At 47.6% G+C, this 19,369-nt stretch overlaps 1 protein-coding gene across 4 annotated transcripts in view; it reads left to right on the top strand.

Moving 5' to 3' along the window:
• CCDC93 (coiled-coil domain containing 93) overlaps nucleotides 1-19,369 on the top strand; it is a 94,638-nt gene that overhangs the window by 68,687 nt on the left and 6,582 nt on the right. For all 4 annotated transcript variants that reach the window (XM_066281160.1, XM_066281161.1, XM_066281163.1 and 1 more), the window contains 9 exons: nucleotides 2,205-2,278; nucleotides 3,437-3,518; nucleotides 4,812-4,883; nucleotides 6,417-6,470; nucleotides 8,274-8,336; nucleotides 10,910-11,018; nucleotides 16,018-16,100; nucleotides 18,324-18,361; nucleotides 18,477-18,561. In XM_066281160.1, coding sequence (XP_066137257.1) covers nucleotides 2,205-2,278; nucleotides 3,437-3,518; nucleotides 4,812-4,883; nucleotides 6,417-6,470; nucleotides 8,274-8,336; nucleotides 10,910-11,018; nucleotides 16,018-16,100; nucleotides 18,324-18,361; nucleotides 18,477-18,561 — 660 coding nt within the window. The remainder of the gene's footprint in view (nucleotides 1-2,204; nucleotides 2,279-3,436; nucleotides 3,519-4,811; nucleotides 4,884-6,416; nucleotides 6,471-8,273; nucleotides 8,337-10,909; nucleotides 11,019-16,017; nucleotides 16,101-18,323; nucleotides 18,362-18,476; nucleotides 18,562-19,369) is intronic.

Raw genomic sequence — 19,369 nt, 5'->3', positions numbered from 1 at the left:
CATGCCAGGCCGACACTCTACCACTGAGCCAATTGGCCACAGCTGATATATCTTTTTTATGGTTTTATTTTTCTTCAGATGTTTGATAATTCTTGGTGGTGTACCTGTCTTTGATTCTCAAACTTCTTGTTTCCAACAGTGGATTTTGTATTCATTTTATGCAGCCTGCTTCATGTGATTATTTTTAGAAGGGTGAATCCACTCTTTGGTGGTATTGGCCAGTGGTAACTATTATTCAGGGTTGGGGATCTCTTCATTTACCCTGGTTATTGTGGGCTCTGGGGCCTTGCCCTGGGGCCCTGCCCCTGTGACTCCAGCATCAGCTCTTGAATTAACTTATGGGTAGAGGGAGCCAGGCTGGGTTGCTTAGCTGGCTGTCTGTCCCTGATGCATGTCTCCACCCTACTAGCCAGTCACCTGCGTCGCTAATTTCACACCACTGGTACCCTCACTCCATTACTGCCTGTTGGCCATCTTTCTAGTCCCTTGTTTCAACATAATAGTCTGGACTTTTTAGGATCTAAGGAAAGAAGGGGCTTCTGCAACTTGTGTTTGGTCTTTCATTTTCAACTAGAACCCTTGGAACTTTTTTTAAGTTGCTTTTTAAATAGGTAACACATTCACATGGCTCAAAATTTAGAAAGTACAAAAAGTGTATTCCTGTAACTCAGCCATATAGTCTCTAGAGGTAACCAGTGTAACCAGTTTCTTATAACTCTTTCCGGAAGTACATTATATATATACAAGTAACATGAATTTTCCTTTATACATGTATGCACTTAGTACATACATTCCTTTACGCTAATTGTGGGTGCATATTATACTTGTGGTTTTGTACCTTTTCTTCATGTAACAGTAGATATTAGAGATCATCATAAAAAACATTATGTTTTTTTGTATAAATTTACTTTTATTATTTGATATCAGTATTTCAGTGTAATTGGTTTCCTTTGTAAGCCCATATATTCTTTCTATGCATTTAGAAATGTTTTCTTATGAGAAATCCAAATATTTTGTTGTGTTGTTTTTTTTGTTTGTTTTTTCTTTTTTTTTAATTTTTATTTATTTATTTATTATTTTTTAGAGAGAGAGTGAGTCACAGAGAGAGGGATAGACAGGGACAGACAGGAACGGAGAGAGATGAGAAGCATCAATCATTAGTTTTTCATTGCACGTTGCAACACCTTAGTTGTTCATTGATTGCTTTCTCATATGTGCCTTGACCGCGGGCCTTCAGCAGACCGAGTAACCCCTTGCTGGAGCCAGCGACCTTGGGTTCAAGCCAGTGGGCCTTTCCTCAAACCAGATGAGCCCACACTCAAGCTGGCGACCTCGGGGTCGCGAACCCGGGTCCTCTGCATCCCAGTTCGACCCTCTATCCACTGCGCCACCGCCTGGTTAGGCTGTTGTTGTTTTTTTACAGAGACAGAGAGTCAGAGAGAGGGATGGATAGGGACAGACAGACAGGAACGGAGAGAGATGAGAAGCATCAATCATCAGTTTTTTGGTGCGACACCTTAGTTCATTGATTGCTTTCTCATATGTGCCTTGACCGTGGGGCTACAGCAGACCTTGAGTCCAAGCTGGTGATCTTTGCTCAAGCCAGATAAGCCGGCACTCAAGCTGGCGACCTTGGGGTCTCGAACCTGAGTCCTCTGCATCCTAGTCTGACGCTTTATCCACTGCGCCACTGCCCGGTCAGGCTACATTATGTTTTTAATAGCAACTTAGTATTCTATTATATGATATAATCGTACACTTTATAAGTTACACTTAATGTTTATAAAAATGTTTTAGAAATCTATCTGACTCAGAAAATAAAGCTGAAATTATTCAAGAAGATAGATTTAACCCTGTCCCTATTAATAGCCATGATGCTGGCATTCTGAAATTCAGACCCAGGTCTGTCTGTCATAGAAACTCATTTATTTCCCCCTTCCTGCTGAAAGACACCTGTTGTCAAGTTACTATTGACTTTTTATCTATTTGCTGCTGTGATTGAAAGCTGTTGCGGAGGTTTTATTAACCAGCAGCGTGCATCAGGAAGGATCTGCTGTCGACCTCTCCAGGTTTCCCTCCACGGCCATCCTGTGGGCTCGGACTGTCAGAGTGGAGCACAGGTGGAACTGAGGGGACCGAGGATAGAGGAGCCACTGTCTGGACTCCCTCAGCTCTAGCCACAGTGCCCCCATTCTCTCTTGCAGTTGAAGAGTTACAGTGAGAAACTGGACAGGGAACAGGCTGCCCTCGAGAAGATAGAATCCAAAGCTGACCCAAGGTAAGAGGTCTCAGCATGTGCCCAGTTTCTCTCTGAGGAAAGGAACTTTGCCAGAACCTAGTGGCTTCATTGGTTGGAACACAGACTAAGGAGCCGGGGGTCATGCATTTGTTCTCATACAGGTAGCGCTTTTCACGTGCTGCCCAGAGGGTGCCGCTGCTCCAGCACACGCTGAGGTCAGCTTGGTCTGCCTGTTCCTTCCAGTTGCCCTGGGGATCAGAAGCACTATGTTTTGGGGTTTTAATGTTTTTTCATTTTTCTGTTTTTAAAAACTAAGTAATACATTCACAGTACAAAATAGCATGTGGTGAAGAGTTGCCCACCCCATCCCTCAGACACCCAGTTCTCCCTGGAGTTGACCATAGTTACCAGTTCTTAACAGCGCTCATTCTGGCCATGTCTCCTTAGGAGTAAAGGTGCAGTCTTTTCTGCCAAGAACAGCTGCTGCATTGTTGGGGTTTTTTGTTTGTTTGTTTGTTTTATTTTAAATGCATTGTCTTTACACAATTTAAGTTATATCAAAGAAGTACTTACATTTCACATTTTGTCACCAATCTGTTTGGGTGGTAAAATCTCTTAAGTGTCACTCACTTGAATGAGATTATGAAATCATGAAAGGCTTCAGGCACAAACTTGGCAGTTCTGGGTTTGAGAGACATTTTTAGCAAAGAAGTAATCACAGCTTACATGGCTTTATAATTAGAAACCCGTCTGTCATGATATGAAGCAAAAGTACTATTAGACACTTGACATTTTTATTTTCAAATTAGTGTGTTTAATGACTGTAATATCCTTTTCAGAATGGATATTAAAAATGATTTTCATTCTGTCTGTGCTTTGAGTACTGTTTGGAAATTGGTATCACTAAGTATGTCCAGTACTCTGAAACTCCTTGCTGTTTCTGCAGGTGGAATTTTAATTCTGCATTCTGTGATGTTTGTTTAGGGGTAGCCAGATGGACTCTAGCACTTAAATGAATAATGATGTCAGTTACATAATGGCAGTCTTCATCGTTTGTGAAGAACCCATTGGACACTAGAGAGAGACAAAGAAAATTAAAAAGGAAATTCTTTTTTAGCCAGGGACCTGTTTTTATCTGTGACTCATACAATCATAATGGCTTGCTATATGTCATTTTTTTGGTTTTTTTCTCATCAGTATCCTACAGAACTTGAGAGCACTCGTAGCCATGAATGAGAACCTGAAAAGCCAGGAACAGGAGTTTAAAGCACATTGTCGAGTAAGTGTTGTTTGGTGTCAACAGACATTCAACCAGAACTCTTGTAAAATGTATGTCTTGCTTTGCCTCCCCTTGTCCTGGGTGCCATCCTGTCCAGGTGCAGTCAGAAAAGTGGGTCCATCCAGCAGTCAGGGGTCAGTCGCGGGAGAGGAATAGAGCACTGTGGTAGGCACTCTCCAAGGGCACCAGGAGTGAGTTAGATTAGGAACTGTGAGTGCCAAAACCCAAAATTGAGAGCACAGTCTTACAAACAATGTTTTCTAATTTACAAATGTATTTAAAAGAAGTCTTATCAAATATTAAAGGATAACATTATATAGAACCAGGGATGTCCGGCAAACCTGGGGTGTCTGTGTGTGTGTAAGCCCTCGTTTCTGCCACCTGGGAACTCATCCGGTAGTGGGGGTGATGGGGGCACCGGTGCCTGTGAGCACAGCAGAGGCCGGGAACGGGGCCCAGCGAGCTCTGTGTGAGAGGAGAGGCCCATCTGGCTCAGGCGCCATCTGGAAGCTGGATCTTACTTAAGGGCAGGTGAGGATGGCAGGTGGAGGGGAGGGGCTCGGTGAGGTAGGGCTGCAGGTTGGAGGGGACCAGGAAAGTGGACAGGCTGTGGAGGAGGGGAGACAGTGAAGGCCGATTGAAAGTGGGCGTCAAGCCACCCATTCATTTCATGCCCTAGCGCTGCTGCCCTTTACAGAGAAGGCCCTTCTGACCGGAGAACAGCTGCCTGTCGCCTCCTGACAAAAGCTTTCCCAGGTTGAAAAGTGGAGATAAGGGCAGCTAGTTCCTAATGGACTTGTCTTAGCATAAACTCACAAAATGTGAAAATAAGATTCTGGGTCGAGTTTTAAAAAATGCATCCAATTTCTAACTTGTCCAAGTTTTTTGTTTTTTTGTTTTTGACAGAGACAAAGAGAGAGACAGGGACAGACAGGAAGAGAGAGAGATGAGAAACATCAATTCATTGCAGCTTCTTAGTTATTCATTGATTGCTTTCTCATATGTGCTGTGACCAGGGGACTACAGCAGAGCGAGTGACCCCTTGCTCAAGCCAGTGACCTTGGACTTCAAGCCAGTGACCTTTGGGCTTCAAGCCAGTGACCATGGGTCATGACTAGGATCCCATGCTCAAGCCAATGACCCCGTGCTCAAGCCGGATGAGCCCACGCTTAAGCTGGCGATGTCGGGGTTTTGAACCTGGGTCTTTCGCATCCCAATTTGGCACTCTGTCCACTGCGCCACCGCCTGGTCAGGCATGTCCAAGTTTTGTAACTATCTCTGTCACTCTTACAGGAAGAGATGGTGCGGCTGCAGCAGGAAATCGAGAACTTGAAAGCTGAGCGCGCACCAGGTGGGGAAGAAAAGGTAAGACTTGGCAGTCCTCACACCAATAGGCGCTGCTCTGACAACAGACTGTGGAGAGGTTTCTAAAGTACTAACCCCGCCTGACCTGTGGTGGCGCAGTGGATAAAGCGTCGACCTGGAAATGCTGAGGTCGCCAGTTCGAAACCCTGGGCTTGCCTGGTCAAGGCACATATGGGACTTGATGCTTCCAGCTCCTCCCCCCTTCTCTCTCTCTGTCTCTCTCTCCGTCTCTCTCTCCTCTCTCTCCCTCTCTGTCTCTTTCTCCTCTCTAAAAATGAATAAAAATAAAAAAACCTCTAAAGTACTAACCCCAGGAAGGACGAACCCCTAACCTGGCCCCCTGCATGTGCCTTTCTCAACTGGTCTCATCACATGGTGTTCATAGGCACCCCTTCCTCCCCTTTTCTTTCTTCTGGCGGGAAGAGGCAGCAGCAGTGTGGATGGCAGCTAGCCCAGACCAGTTACCAGATTACAAGTCTCCGCTCTTCTCCCTTTAGGGAATGGGTGTTTTCAGGAACCGTCTGCGCTCTCTTTCCTACTCACCCTGTCCTTCTCTACATTTGGTCCCAGCTTACTCCTTTCCCCCTTCACTCCTGCCCATGGACATGCCCCCTTACAAGGCAGCAGTGAGCAGGGAACAGTGGAGCAGGGCTGGCCTTGTGCCAGAGCTCCCGCAGCGCGGTGCCTTTTGGGACCTGAGGAGCATGTCTGGCTCTCTGAGCAAAGGCTGGCTCTCCTGGGGAGCTGGTGGAGATTTCCATCAGGTGTTACGTTGTAACACAAGGACAGGAAAGAGGTGTTTCCCTCCCAAGTGATATTTTAAGAATTGCTGTGTTTCCCAAGTGATATTTTAAGAATTGCTGTGTTTTTTTTCCCCGTCTCACATTTGATTTGAAGGTTATTTCCTGAGCACCCCTGTGCTTGGGATGTAGGAGTTGGATGAGGCCTTAAAACTCACTGATGGCACCATCTCCCTGTGATAATGTGGGACTTGAGGCTCAGGAAAGGAAAGGGCCTTGTGCCATCCAGCCGGCAGGAGTGCGCCCTGCCCCGTGGCTGAGGGGCCGGGAGAGACGCCGTGGTCTCCGGGCGTGATGGCTTCTGCACTTTCAGCCAGGCCGCACCACTCATTCCACCAGTGAGAAGGGGGACGGCAGGATCTGGCTGTGCAGTGCACTGGGGTCCTGCGGCCATCGTCACGCAACCTGCCCTTTCAGTTTCTAAAACGCTGAACCTTGGAGGCTCCCATTGTCAGTCAGCTTCTGAGTTCGCACACAGCCCAGATTTCTTGGATCCCATTTCTCTCCTCAGCATTCGCATCTCCTTAGGGGGATTGTTACATTCAAAGACAAGGTGAGCTTATTCATGTGAAACAGATTTAAGAATAATTTAAAATCTGGGACCATACACAACTGTTCAAATTCTGTTTCCTGATCAACTGGGCTTCATTCCACTCCTTCCAACATCTGCACCCTCAGCTCTTACCCCATGCACCTTACTCAGAAGCTGTTTCTTTACTATTGATCATTTCAGAACCCCTCCAGTGGGGAGCCGGACAGTGCCCCCGCCCCTGCAATGACTCATAATGTAAGTACCTGGCCATTGTCGGGCCGCTGGTGTCCTCTGTGGGTGTGGCGGCCGGCCTTTCTCTCCCATGATAGTTTCTCATGCCTGCTTTAGTTTTCTCTCTGGCCAGCTCCTATCTGTGGGCTGTTAGGAGCATTGCCCCATTTTACACAGCTGGCCCCCCCGATGGAGGCAGGATCTCAGCAGGGACGACCCGAACGCCACCATTTCAGAGGTGGGGTCCTCGCACCTTGTGCAGGTGTTCTGTCTGTCCTCAGGCATCTGTGCTGACAAGGAGCGAGGCCACATAGGCTGTAAGGGGTGCAGGTAGCGCCCAGGGAAGGGACTCCTCTCTATGCTGCTACCGTCCAGGGTCAGCAAGCTGTGAAGGGCCAGACAGTAAGTCTGCTATAGAGATCATAGCCAATATGTAAATCAAGGACGTGGCTGTGTCCCAATGAAACTTTACAGAAATAGAGAGTTGAACTTGGCCCAAGAACTGTAGGACTTCTTGGGGCCATAGCTTGCTGATCCCTGTCCTGGGTTAGAGTGCTCCCAGGACTCCAGAGCTCCAGCAAACCTCCAGGAGAAAGAGAAAAGGGAGAGGAGAGGAAAAGAGGAGTAGGACAGCCTCTAAACGTTTCCCTTCATTAGGGTTTCTCCTCCCTTTCAGCTTAGAACTTGTAGAAAATGAACTTCAGGACTCCTGTAGTGAAGTCTGTAGGGTTTGCCTACAGCTGAGCCCTGGGGAGGAGACTGTGTGTTGTTTCTCTCTCCCTCTCCCTTTCTGTGTGTGTGTGCGTGCATGTATGGTGTGTGTGCATGCATGCGTGTGCATATGTGTGTGTTTGGGAAGGGGACACTTCTGACACCATTATATAGCTTTCTCTTACTCAACAAACCACCTGGCCATGTCTCTTACCGCATTGGGTCCGGTGAGCCAGCTAGTTTCTCTCTTAATTCAATGCTGTCCAAAAGAACTTTCTACAGTTGTAGGAATGTCCTATATCTGCACTGTCCAATACGGTAGCCTCTAGCTACATGTGGTTACTGAGCCTTGAAATGTGGCCACTGCAATTGAGAAACTGATTTTTCTTTTATTTGATATAAATTTACTTAGCCACATGTGGCTAGTGGTTATCGTATTAGACAGTATAGCTCTAAACACAAATGGCAAACCAGCATCGTCTCCAAACACAGAGGCATAGGACAGTGGGTTCTTTGGGTCACTTTGGGGGATACTTTACTCAAGAGCACTGGATTAAGCCTGGAACCCAGAAGAAGGAAGAATTGTTATAAAGGGATTTTAATGCCTGACCAGGTGGTGGTGCAGTGGATAGAGCATTGGACTGGGATGTGGAAGACCCAGGTTTGAGACCCCGAGGTCACCAGCTTGAGTGCGGGCTCATCAGGTTTGAGCAAGGCTCACCAGCTTGAGCCCAAGGTTGCTGACTTGAGCAAGGGGTCACTCGGTCTGCTGTAGCCCCCTGGTCAAGGCACATATGAGAAATCAATGAACAACTAAGCAACCGCAGAGAAGAATTGATGCTTCTCATCTCTCTCCATTCTTGTCTGTCTGTCCCTCTTTATCCCTCTCTCTGACTCTCTCTGTCTCTGCCAAAAAAAAAAAAAAAAAAGAAAAAGATGTTAAAGGGTGTTGAAGGCCTCACATGACATAGGACCCAGACCCTAAACTTGGCCATTTGAGAAGAGAAATTTGGGACCTCAGAATGGGGAAGAAAGGTAAAAAGCATTCAACTTCAAGACTTCATCAAACAATGAAAGCTTCCTATTCTCAGATAATTGTCTTTTTCCAATTTTTAGGATGACTTAGACAGACGATATAATATGGAGAAAGAAAAACTTTATAAGATCCGTTTACTACAGGTGAGTAAAACATAAGAGCACAGAAATACGTGAATGTATCTAGCTGGGTGTGACTGTCCGACACAGAATGGGGAGTTTTGGTCTCAGAACTAGAGACTCGTTCTAAGGCTGCTGCTTGCTGCCCTTCTCTCGGGGGTAACTCGTGGTTTAAGATGCTGATAGTACACCTTTCACTCTCATCTTGTTTGATTTGTCACTCTGGGTAGAGAGTAGGTATTAGCCTCATTTTCTGTATGAAGAAATTGAGTCAGAACTATAAGTACTTGACCAAGATCAAGCACCTGATAAGTGCCAGAGCCAACATTCAGGTCCCAGTGTTCTTGTCTGATACTTTTTCTCTAAAATTGAGTGCCCACTTTAACTGTCTTAGTTGATAACCTTGGAGGTTTGTGAGGACATCGGTTATGGGGGATTTAGGTTTTAAATTTGGCTGTAAAGCCAAATTCACATAGAGTTAAAATCACATTGCAAAAACCTCTTACATTGCTGGGATCTGGCTCACAGTAGCTCAAAGCCAAGAGTTAACTTGTGTTGTACTCTGGGAAGGGAAAGCAGGGTTTGGCAGAAGTGGCCAAAGGGCTGCAGAGGCCACTGGGACCCTGTTCTTTCTATCTCCAGCTCTTGCTTATTTTGCTGAACTGTTTGGTTAAATTCAGGTGAGTTAAATTTGTCCTTGATACAAGGATGCTGTACTAATCTTTAAAGAGACACGGAACTAAATAAAATAAAATCAGGACAGTAAACTGTGTGTTTATGACTGTGTGACTACTGTATATTTAGTGTTGCCTTAAGTCCCAGGAATAGTAAATGGGGTTGCCCATTTTCTGGGATCTGGCTGGCTCTTTGAGGACCAAGATAAGTACCAAGCTACATCCATATACATCAAAGTGCAAGGGAGCTTATATGCGAATGGCCAACTGTGTATAGCTTCAGACAAGCTAAAGGGAAGCTGCAGTGAATTCACAAGGACCTAAGCCAGGGCAGGATTGGTGGAGATGGAAATGAACTGGCAGGGGAGAGATGGAGAAGCCGTGTCTGCTGGAACTGATTGATGGGCAAGAGATAAAGAGGAGTCAAGGGTGGTGCTTTGATTTCTGACTTGGAGAGTAGGGTGTTATTCATTAAGAAAAAGCCATAAAGGAGAAAGAATAGGGCTGAAGGAGGTGGGAGTGTGATTAAATGTTAATGAGATACGTTAGGGGCTCTTAAAGGTTGGAGTACTCAACTATGTAGAAATGTCAGGGAGGTGATAGGTATTGAGTCTGGGCTGGGGGTTGGGTGTCAGCACTGTGGAGGTGATAATAGAGTTTGTGAACTTGTAGGCCAAGAGGAGACCCAGGGAGCAGAGGAACCGCGAATGAGGGTTGAGAGCATGTGGGCAGCTGAAGGCAAGGAAACAGGAGCCAGCGTTCTCGTGGGAGCTGAGCAGAGCGCCCAGTAGGGAGAATGGTCAGGGTTGCTGGAAGCTAAGAATTGCCCATTAGATGTGTCCCAGAAAAGCTGTGTGGTGACAGTGGCAGAACAGTTTCAGTGGGGTGTTGGGAGACGCCAGAAATAGTGTGGGGTGACAATGACTGGAGGGCATGGGGAGTTAGAGGAGCAGAGGGTGCGGTCTCAGGAAGAGAAGACAGGCTGGTTGACCAGGGTTTAAGGAAGGGCTTTTTTAAAGGAGTGAGAGTACTGATGAGAAGGAGGCAGTAGAAAGGGAGAGGTTAGAGATACAGTAAAAAGGATGAATAATTGTATCTTTTGATTGCTAAAATAGAAACAGGAGTCAGAGCCTGAGCACCCATGGGAGTGTAGCCTTGGCCAAAAGGAGCGATGCGTGTTTCCCTCCTACCAGAGTGGGTGGTGGGTTTCTATTTGGAGCCTCCTGTTCCCCAGTGACTTAGAGATCCACACCTGCTGTTGTGAGTGAAGCAGGGCTGGGGGGCCGGGACTAGGAGGCACAGGGGAGAGGCCGCGCCAAGCGCTGCTCCGTCCTGAGACTGGCAGTGTGTGCTGGGAGCTGAGCCATGTCCTCTGGCAGCTGCTGCCCCGGGAGCCCGCCCTCTCCCTGTGCTAAACCGCACTGTGCTGCCTCTCCAGATACAGTCTGGGAGGCACTGTGGCCACTAGACCCCCATCTCCAGTGGAGAAAATACTGCAGAGGAATTTTAGGGGTCAATTGCAGGAGTTTTTCAACCCGGCAAAGGGAGTTGGAATTTATACAGAGGCAGCAACATGACATCAGTTCCTTGTCACCTGGCACTAGTGAAATTGGCTACTCTAGAGTATTTGGGGGCCTGGTGGGCTGGCCAGGCTCTCTGACCACACAGCCCATCCCCTTCAGAATACTCTTTCCTTATCCATTACTTTGATGCCCACTGTGGTTCCAATCCGCAGCCACACCTGCCCCATGTATTGTAAGATCAGAATCTGAGACGGAACCTCAAGCCAACAGTGGAGTTTTGGGCCGGCACTCCAGGGCATGTGGCTGTGCTCTGTGTGGTGGAGAGCAATGTTTTGGCTCTCCAGAGAACACCAAAGACTTTTACTAAAGAGTGTTGTCTTCTTCTCCCTTTTGCATTTAGGCTCGAAGAAATCGAGAAATAGCAATTTTGCATCGCAAGATTGATGAAGTACCCAGCCGAGCCGAGCTAATACAGTATCAAAAGAGATTTATTGAACTCTACCGGCAGAGTAGGTGCATCGACCACAAATGAGCTATCAAGCCTGGTCCTGGGGGGGGACAGGAGGCAAAGGGGTTTCCCCATGCTAGTGGCGTGGAGCATGCACCCTACCTAGCACAGGCATGAAAGCTCCCGCTGGAAAGGGCTTTGTTTCACTGTCAGGCCAACTCAGCACTCATCCCACAGAGCCCTGGTGGGTAACTCATAATCCTGGGACAGCACCAAGCGCTCTTACCGCCTTCTCCGTGAACAGTTGACTCCAGTTGAGCTCTTATAATTTCCAAACCAGCCTTCACCCCAATCAGCTATGTGCTCCACTGAGCTCCCAATCCACCTCCCAGCATTATACAGAACATCGTGACACCATTGTCTTCTCTAGATCAGTTTCCACTCATTGTCCTTCTCTACAAACTTTCTGGATTGTGTGGCCCTAGCTTTTACCAGTACTGTATTCACCCAGGAATCCAGGACTGGCTCCCCTCCACCTCCTATCAGGCTCAGAGTGGCCCTCAAGGCTGTCAGTGCCTTTCTGTTCCCATGGCTACTGCCGTATCTGTTCTTACTTGTATCACAGCTCAGCTGACTGACCATCAGCTGGTCTGCAGCCCCTTCTGCAAGTCTCTTACACATCTGATTGTGTCACTTCTCCCTCTGCTGAGAAACCTTCAGGAGCTCCCCAAGGCCTTCCAAATAGGCCTCTCTCATTTTTCCAGGATCCTCCCCAATCCCAGTGGCTGCCTGGGGGCCCCTTCCTTTCTTGTAAGTCCAAACTCTGGCCTCACCAGTCCATTCACTGCCTCTGAACACACTATGCACTTTGACACGTGAGGCTTCTACCCCTCCTATTAGCTGTGTCTTGGACCTTTTCTCCTCTATCTGACAAAATCCTTCAGTACCCAGCTCAAATATCCTCTGTAAACAGGTTCTTCTAGCATTCCACTTTTACATGTCCCCTGGACACCTCTGACTCTACAACTACAAAACTGAATTCAGCCTTCCTATCTGTTTTTTCTCTTGGTCACTGGGATCGCTGTCTAGCCAAGCTGGGCCCCCATTAATCCACTCTGACTCATACCACTGTGCCTGTTAAAAGTTCTGCGTAATAGGAAAGTCTATTTCTTTATTACTGCCTGGAGTCTGACTCCTTCTCTGCACTCTTGCCTGGAAAATCCTTCTCAAACATAAACTTTATCATTTATAATTTTATTCTGAGAGCTCTAATATTTAATAACTCTCCACAGCTTGTTGGATAATTCTTCAGGATCCTAAATGCAGTGTTGAAGTCCTGCATTGTCCGCGCCAGAGTCACCAGCTGGCTTCCCCTGTAGTCATTTGGTTCCTCACCCCTCTCAGGAGGGTATCTGAGTCTTGGCCTACCAGCTGGTCCCCAAGTCCAGTTGCCATTGCCCTACAGTTTTCCCTTGGCAAACTTCTACTCTTCTTGAAAATCTACCTCAGATTTTGCCTTAAGATCTTGACCTCTCAAGCATCTTTCTGGTTCAGTCTAGAGCAGTGGTCCCTAACCCCCAGGCCACAGACCAGTAGCGGTCCGTGGGCCATTTGGTACCAGTCCGCAGAGAAAGAATAAATAACATTATTTCCTTTTTATTTATATTTAAGTCTGAACGATGTTTTATTTTTAAAAGATGACCAGATTCCCTCTGTTACATCCGTCTAAGACTCACTCTTGACCAGGGGTCCCCAAACTGCGGCCCGCGGGCCACATCCGGCCCCCGCTGCACCTCCGATAGGGGCACCTCTTTCATTGGTGGTCAGTGAGAGGAGCACAGGATCCATCCTCATCCTGTGCTCTGGGAGTACTGTATGTGGTGGTGCCACAAAGCGCAGCTTGGCTCACGTACAGTACTACTTCCGGTGACGTGGGATGCATGCATCACGGCTCCGGAAGCGCGTCATATCACCTGTTACGGCTAGAAGTGACAAATATGGAACCGGACATTGACCATCTCATTAGCCAAAAGCAGGCCTATAGTTCCCATTGAAATACTGGTCAGTTTGTTGATTTAAATTGACTTGTTCTTTATTTTAAATATTGTATTTGTTCCCATTTTTTTTTACTTTAAAATAAGATATGTGTAGTGTGCGTAGGGATTTGTTCATAGTTTTTTTTATAGTCCGGCCCTCCAACCGTCTGAGGGACAGTGAACTGGCCCCCTGTGTAAAAAGTTTGGGGACCCCTGCTCTTGACGCTTGTCTCGGTCACGTGATACATTTATCCGTCCCACCCTAAAGGCTGGTCTGTGAAGATATTTTCTGACATTAAACCGGTCCGTGGCCCAAAAAAGCTTGAGGACCACTGGTCTAGAACACTGTTTTTTCTTGAGCCCAGAACCATGCTTGCTTTTACATGTTCTGTCCTGCCATTCTGAGGATTAGTCTTCACAGTGGGTTCTGGTGCTCTGGTGCAGGGATCAACAATGGCAGTTTCTCAGCAGAAAATTGTTTCTGCCTTTAAGTTAAAGCTTTTCCTTTAATTTTCTACTCTGTCTACTTTAAAGCTTTTAACGATAATAAGTAACTTGTACCTGTATATTTCACAGGGTAAAATTCACATGTTAAAAGACATTTTTAGGCCCTGGCTGGTTGGCTCAGTGGTAGAGCGTTGGCCTGGTGTGCGGAAGTCCCGGGTTTGATTTCCGGCCAGGGCACACAGGAGAAGCACCCATCTGCTTCTCCACCCCTCCCCCTCTCCTTCCTCTCTGTCTCTCTTCCCCTCCCGCAGCCGAGGCTCCATTGGAGCAGAGATGGCCCGGTAGTGGCTCTGGTCGCAACAGAGCAATCCCTCCCCCCCCCCCCCCAGGGGCAGAGCGTTGCCCCCTGGTGGGCATGCCGGGTGGATCCCAGTCGGGCGCATGTGGGAGTCTGTCTGTCTCTCCCCGTTTCCAGCTTCAGAAAAAAAAGACATTTTTACACCAAAGACATTTTTAATCAGTTTTAGTGGGATATATACATCTTTTTTTTTTTTAATTACCATCAAATACCTGCATCCCAAACCAGTCCTTAGGCTGGATGGGTTGAGGATGTTGGCTACTTCCTGAGCAGTAAAGCTAACAGCGGCTGGTGTGTTTACAGCAGTGATCTTCAACTGCGGCCACCCACTATAGTCACCTGGCTGCACCCCTGGAAGTCTTCTGGAATTGGTCATGTTCTTTAAAAGCTCTTGGTGATTCCCTTTTTTAGGCAGGATTTAGTACCGCTATTCTAAAGCTTTTAGCAATAATAATACTATATACTTTATATCAGGGGTCTCAAACTTGCGGCCCGCGGGCCACATGCGGCCCGGTTGGATTAGTCTGCGGGCCAGTCTGCGGGCCGCACAAAATTGGTGGGTGGGCTGCATGCGGCCCGCGGGCCCGAGTTTGAGACCCCTGCTTTATATTGAGTAATTCATTATGTGATTTTCATACAAATTAGATATTTTGATGGGAACATTTTTTAATGTGGCATCAAAATACCTGTATCAGATTTTTTTTTTTTTTGTATTTTTCCGAAGCTAGAAACGGGGAGAGACAGTCAGACAGACTCCTGCATGCGCCCGACCGGGATCCACCCGGCATGCCCATCAGGGGGCGAGGCTCTGCCCACCAGGGGGTGATGCTCTGCCCCTCCAGGGCATCACTCTGTCATGACCAGAGCCACTCTAGTGCCTGGGGCAGAGGCCAAGGAGCTATCCCCAGAGCCCGGGCCATCTTTGCTCCCATGGAGCCTCAGCTGCGGGAGGGGAAGAGAGAGACAGAGAGGAAGGAGAGGGGGAGGGGTGGAGAAGCAGATGGGCGCTTCTCCTATGTGCCCTGGCCGGGAATCGAACCCGGGACTTCTGCACGCCAGGCCGACGCCCTACCACTGAGCCAACCGGCCAAGGCTCAGATTATTTACTTCTGTTTCTGAGTATGTTCAGTAAGTTTTCCTGACCTTCATCTGTCTTTGAGCTGCACTGCTGGAGGGAAACAGCTATTACTGGATATAAAAGTTAAAAGCTGACTGGTTTAAAGAATCAGATTTAAATGTTAATGGCAGTTGCCCAAGGAAACCAAATTTTTCTAGGCCGCTGTGCTTGTCCCCTCCCCCGGTTGTGCTGCTCCAGAAGGGCCTGCTTTCAGGGATACAGAGCCCACTGGGCATGGGCTGGCCTGGTAGCCATCAGGCCTCAAGGCCTTCGGCTACAGCTCCATTGCCATGCTCAGCTCAGGCTCAAAGCCTGCATGTGAACCCAGGTCTTGGGATTTTATCTCTTTTTGGGCAGCTGTGTATTCTGGGAACTTGGGGCAGGAGGTAGGTCGCATAGGCGCAGAGCTACGTGGTGTTGCCCAGCCTGAATAGAGGGGGTCAGTTTGAGGAGGAAACCTTCATGTCAGTGACCTCAGTCTCTGGTGAACATGGCACACTCACTGTCCTGTGGAGAAGTGAAGAAGGGGCATTAGGCAGAAATGCAGAGTGATTTCAAAGGTAAAGACACTGGGAGCCCTGGTGATAAGTGCCCCTGCAGTTTTATGCACAGGGATGGGAAGAGAATTCACAGTTGTTAGGCAGGTGTTCGGCTCTGGGATGGGAATGCCATTCTTCTAGGAAGTATTTTAGAGGGTCTTCTAAAGAGGCCTGTGCTAACCGTGGAGTTACAGAAGTGAATGGTGCTCCTGCTCTTGGATATGGGAAAGGAGGAAGCTGCACAAACATGAAGAGGTGGCATGGTGGCTTCATCCTTACCACCTTTCTCCCATGACTCGCCACGTGTAGGAATTCTGAGAAACCCACATCTGATAGGGAAACTCTTCAAGCTCCCCCCCTTGGCTGCACCAGTTATAACTGGCAACCTGCCGTCAGCCTGCAGCTGCTCTCAGGCTTCGGTGCCCTGTAGGGATCTGCCCCGAAGGCAAGTCGAGGGTGCCAGCTTGACAGTCTGACTCGAGACAGTGCTTCAGTGGGTGAGGATGCCTAGAGTCGTTTTGATCCAGTTTCTTATTCATGTGCTGATTTCTCTGCGTTTACAGTTTCAGCAGTGCACAAAGAAACCAAGCAGTTCTTCACCTTATATAATACCCTGGACGACAAAAAGGTTTATTTGGAAAAAGAGGTAAGAATCTTTATAAAAAGAAAATACTTAATCAGATGAGCAGCTACCAGTGCTGTTGACCCCAGGAGGTTCAGACGAACTTGGTGTCTGGGGTGCATTCAGCCTGAGCAGGAGCGCCTGCTGTGTGCCCAGGGCTGGGGTGCAGATCAGAAAGGCCAGGACTCCATGGGAACTCGTGCTGTCTGCAGTGCCGTGAGGCTGGTGGCCACCTGTCTCATAGTGCGTGGGAGACAGGCCATCATTCAGAGAAACGTAGTGGCATTCAGGAGATGCATATGGATGGGGTCCTGGAGTTGGGGAATCTTAAGTTTGAATTTTAAAGGAAATAACCAGCTACCTCTCCTGTGGTAGCGCAGTGAATCAAGTGTCAACCTGGAATGCTGAGGTCACTGGTTCAAGACCCCCAGCCTGCCTGGTGAAGGCACATAAGGGAGTTGATGCTTCCTGCTCCTCCCCAGCCCCTTTCTGTCTCTCTCTCTCTCTCTCCCCCCCTCTCTCTTAAAAAGTCAATCAATAAAATGTGTTTATAAAGGGAAGGAAGCAGCTAAAGGAAATGGGGATGGTAGGCTTGTCATGTTTACATGGAGAAATGTCTGTCTCATTGTCAGTGGCAGACAGAGGCATGTACTAAAGGATCATAAAAAGCATGAGTGGAAAGGGGTTCCCATAGCACTGACAGCCCCTCCATATTACTCTGACTCTCAGGTTAAGTTCGTTCATGATTCAGGGCTCCCCAACTGGATGACGAAAGATTGGGGTGGCATATGCAACTACATTTAGGAGAAAACAGGACTGGTCTTCACAGTACAGCACCGTGTGGTGGAGAGACCATGGCTTTGGAGCCAGGTTTGTGTGGTAGCCTGGCCTTATTCTGCTCACCAGGAACATGGGGACACACCTGCTGCAGATGGTTATGATGGGGACAGAATGAGAAAAAACCACCCCTGTTGGTTCTCAGTATAAGTTCTTGCGTACCCCTCACCTTGAGGTTGACAGGGTTTGTTTTCATTTTATCACCTTGCAACCTGTGCTGTTGTCACTTTGATAAGAAGAGTATTATAGATGTATTGTTTACCTACACCCACATGGAGGCATCTGTAATTGTTGCCTTTTTTTGCCTGTTGTTAATCAGATGGGATCAATCTCTCCTAGAGGAGCACTCTGTAAGGAGTGCTGAGCTCTCATTTTCTCTACATCCAGGACCTACACATTGATGAGGCACATAAGGGACATTTGATGAGTGTTCAGATAGGTGAGTTGTTTGCCTTTGGTGAGATATCTCTGCTATATGTCCTGGCCTTGGGGGTCTTACCTGGCCTGAGAAAGACTTGCCAATCTTTACTAAAGGACAGGGTAGCCCCTTCTGAAAAAACCTTGACCTCATTGACCTGCCTTCATTAGCAGTGTCTGAAGTTGTTGCATTCCTTTAAAAACTGGGAGTATACAGGGGAGTGGGGGCTTTTTTTAATTCTAAGCCGTATTAACACAGAACTTTGCATTTGAATAAATTGTGTTTTATTCCAAATCTCTTTCTACCTGTAATATTTTAGTTTTCAGACATCCTCGTGGAGTCATAAGGACAAGAATATCATTTCCATGTCAGACTGTGAACCTGAGGTCCAAGTGTAGTAAATGCTTAGTCCTGAGCCCACAAGTTGAGTTAGTGACTCACTCAGAAGGAGGAACTAGGTTTCTAGTTTCTCTGGACTCAGAGCCTGGCAGATGGAGGGGGTATACTGTGCAGGGAGGGCAGTTTCCATGAGAATGGAGGCCTTGAAAAATGCATTCCACAGAGCCTCTCAGAGCTGCCTGGCAGCTGACCACATCGGGGAATAGGATAGACACAGTGTTCTCACTGCCCACCCTGACTAACCCTGTGCTTAGCTAAAATCCCTCAAAATAAAGTGCAGTGCTGGCAAGATCAGAAAGGCAGTGAGCAGCTGGCAAAGAGCCCTGATGTTAACATCTTTTCTTTGGGAGTTGAGGTCCCTTCAAGGAGGCCTCTTCCTACATCCCTGTGGTCATGGGGTGTCAGGTAGAGTCTCTGGAGAAAATGGTGGGGCCAAAAAACTGCTGGTTGGTTTGTTTCCATGTTACTTTCACCCCCCACAAACAAGGTGTGCTTGTTCAGAAGTGCTGTCCAGAGAGGACAGGCTTTCAGGTGAGGCGGCACAGCGATCTTTTCATCTTTTGCTCAGTATTTTCTTTTTCTTTCTTCCTCAGATTAGCCTGCTGAACTCCATTCATGAGAACTTCCCACAGTAAGTACTGGCAGGCTGTCAGTCCTCCCTGCCAGGGCCGTGGGGTACCTGGGCGCAGGGCCGACTCACTTAGAGTCCTGCATGCTGCTCAGACCTCCACTGGTTTTTCTTTCAGAGCCATGGCTTCCCCTGCTGCCCGGGACCAGTTTTTACGTCAGATGGAACAGATCGTAGAAGGAATTAAGCAAAGTAGAATGAAGGTTAGATGTCCTCTTTTGCATGGTGCGGGTTTTATGCTGGTGATGGAGAAGGTCCTGGGAAGAGCAGGGCCTTGTTCTCAGTATTGTGCTCTTACTCCTGAAGACACACCTTCTGTGTCCCTGCAGTGGGCAGGGCCCGCTTCGGCTCCCAGGGCTTCCTGCTCTGGTGCTGCAAACGGGGCTCTTAGCAATAGCTCCCACTGTGCTGACCCTAAAGCCCTCTTCAGTGAGCGGTGCTATACCCATTTTACAGATGAGGAAGCAGCTTTCACCAGCAGCTTTCCTCACTGGATCTTTGGTTCCTGACATTCTACCACTAGAGATTTGACTCCTTAGGACAGTGGTTCTCAAAGTGTGCATCAAGGCGCACTGGTGCACTCTAGAAGATTTCCAGGTGCACCCTATGGTATTCCAGAGAAATATGTGCCTGTTGGAGACCAAAAAACCAACAGGGTTTTTGGAGTTTAGATTTTTGGGGGACAGAGGTGTGAGGAATTGGCTGTAAGCTGACAGTCTGCCCAACCCCCACCTCACTTGCCTGATTAGGTTGCAAAAGGCTGTTAAGCTGTGGTGCTGGATTGTTTACACTACCCCCCATGTTCCCTAGAAAGACTGGAGGCAAGTTTCTTCTATCCTTTGTTTGGTGTAAAGTTAACATGATATTTATGGTGGAGGTTTTGGATTGATGATTAAACATAAGGAATTATCTCTTGAAGCCTTTTGGATTTCTATAAAAGAAGAATATGTGGCAATATCTAAAAAAGCTTTGAACATTTTACTACAATTTTCAACATCCTATTTATGTGAA

Source organism: Saccopteryx bilineata, chromosome 5 (assembly GCF_036850765.1).
Source record: "Saccopteryx bilineata isolate mSacBil1 chromosome 5, mSacBil1_pri_phased_curated, whole genome shotgun sequence".
Classification (NCBI taxonomy): Eukaryota; Metazoa; Chordata; class Mammalia; order Chiroptera; family Emballonuridae; genus Saccopteryx; species Saccopteryx bilineata.
The sequence above is the reverse complement of the archived record's forward strand: the minus strand, read 5'-3'. Positions and strand labels throughout refer to the sequence as shown.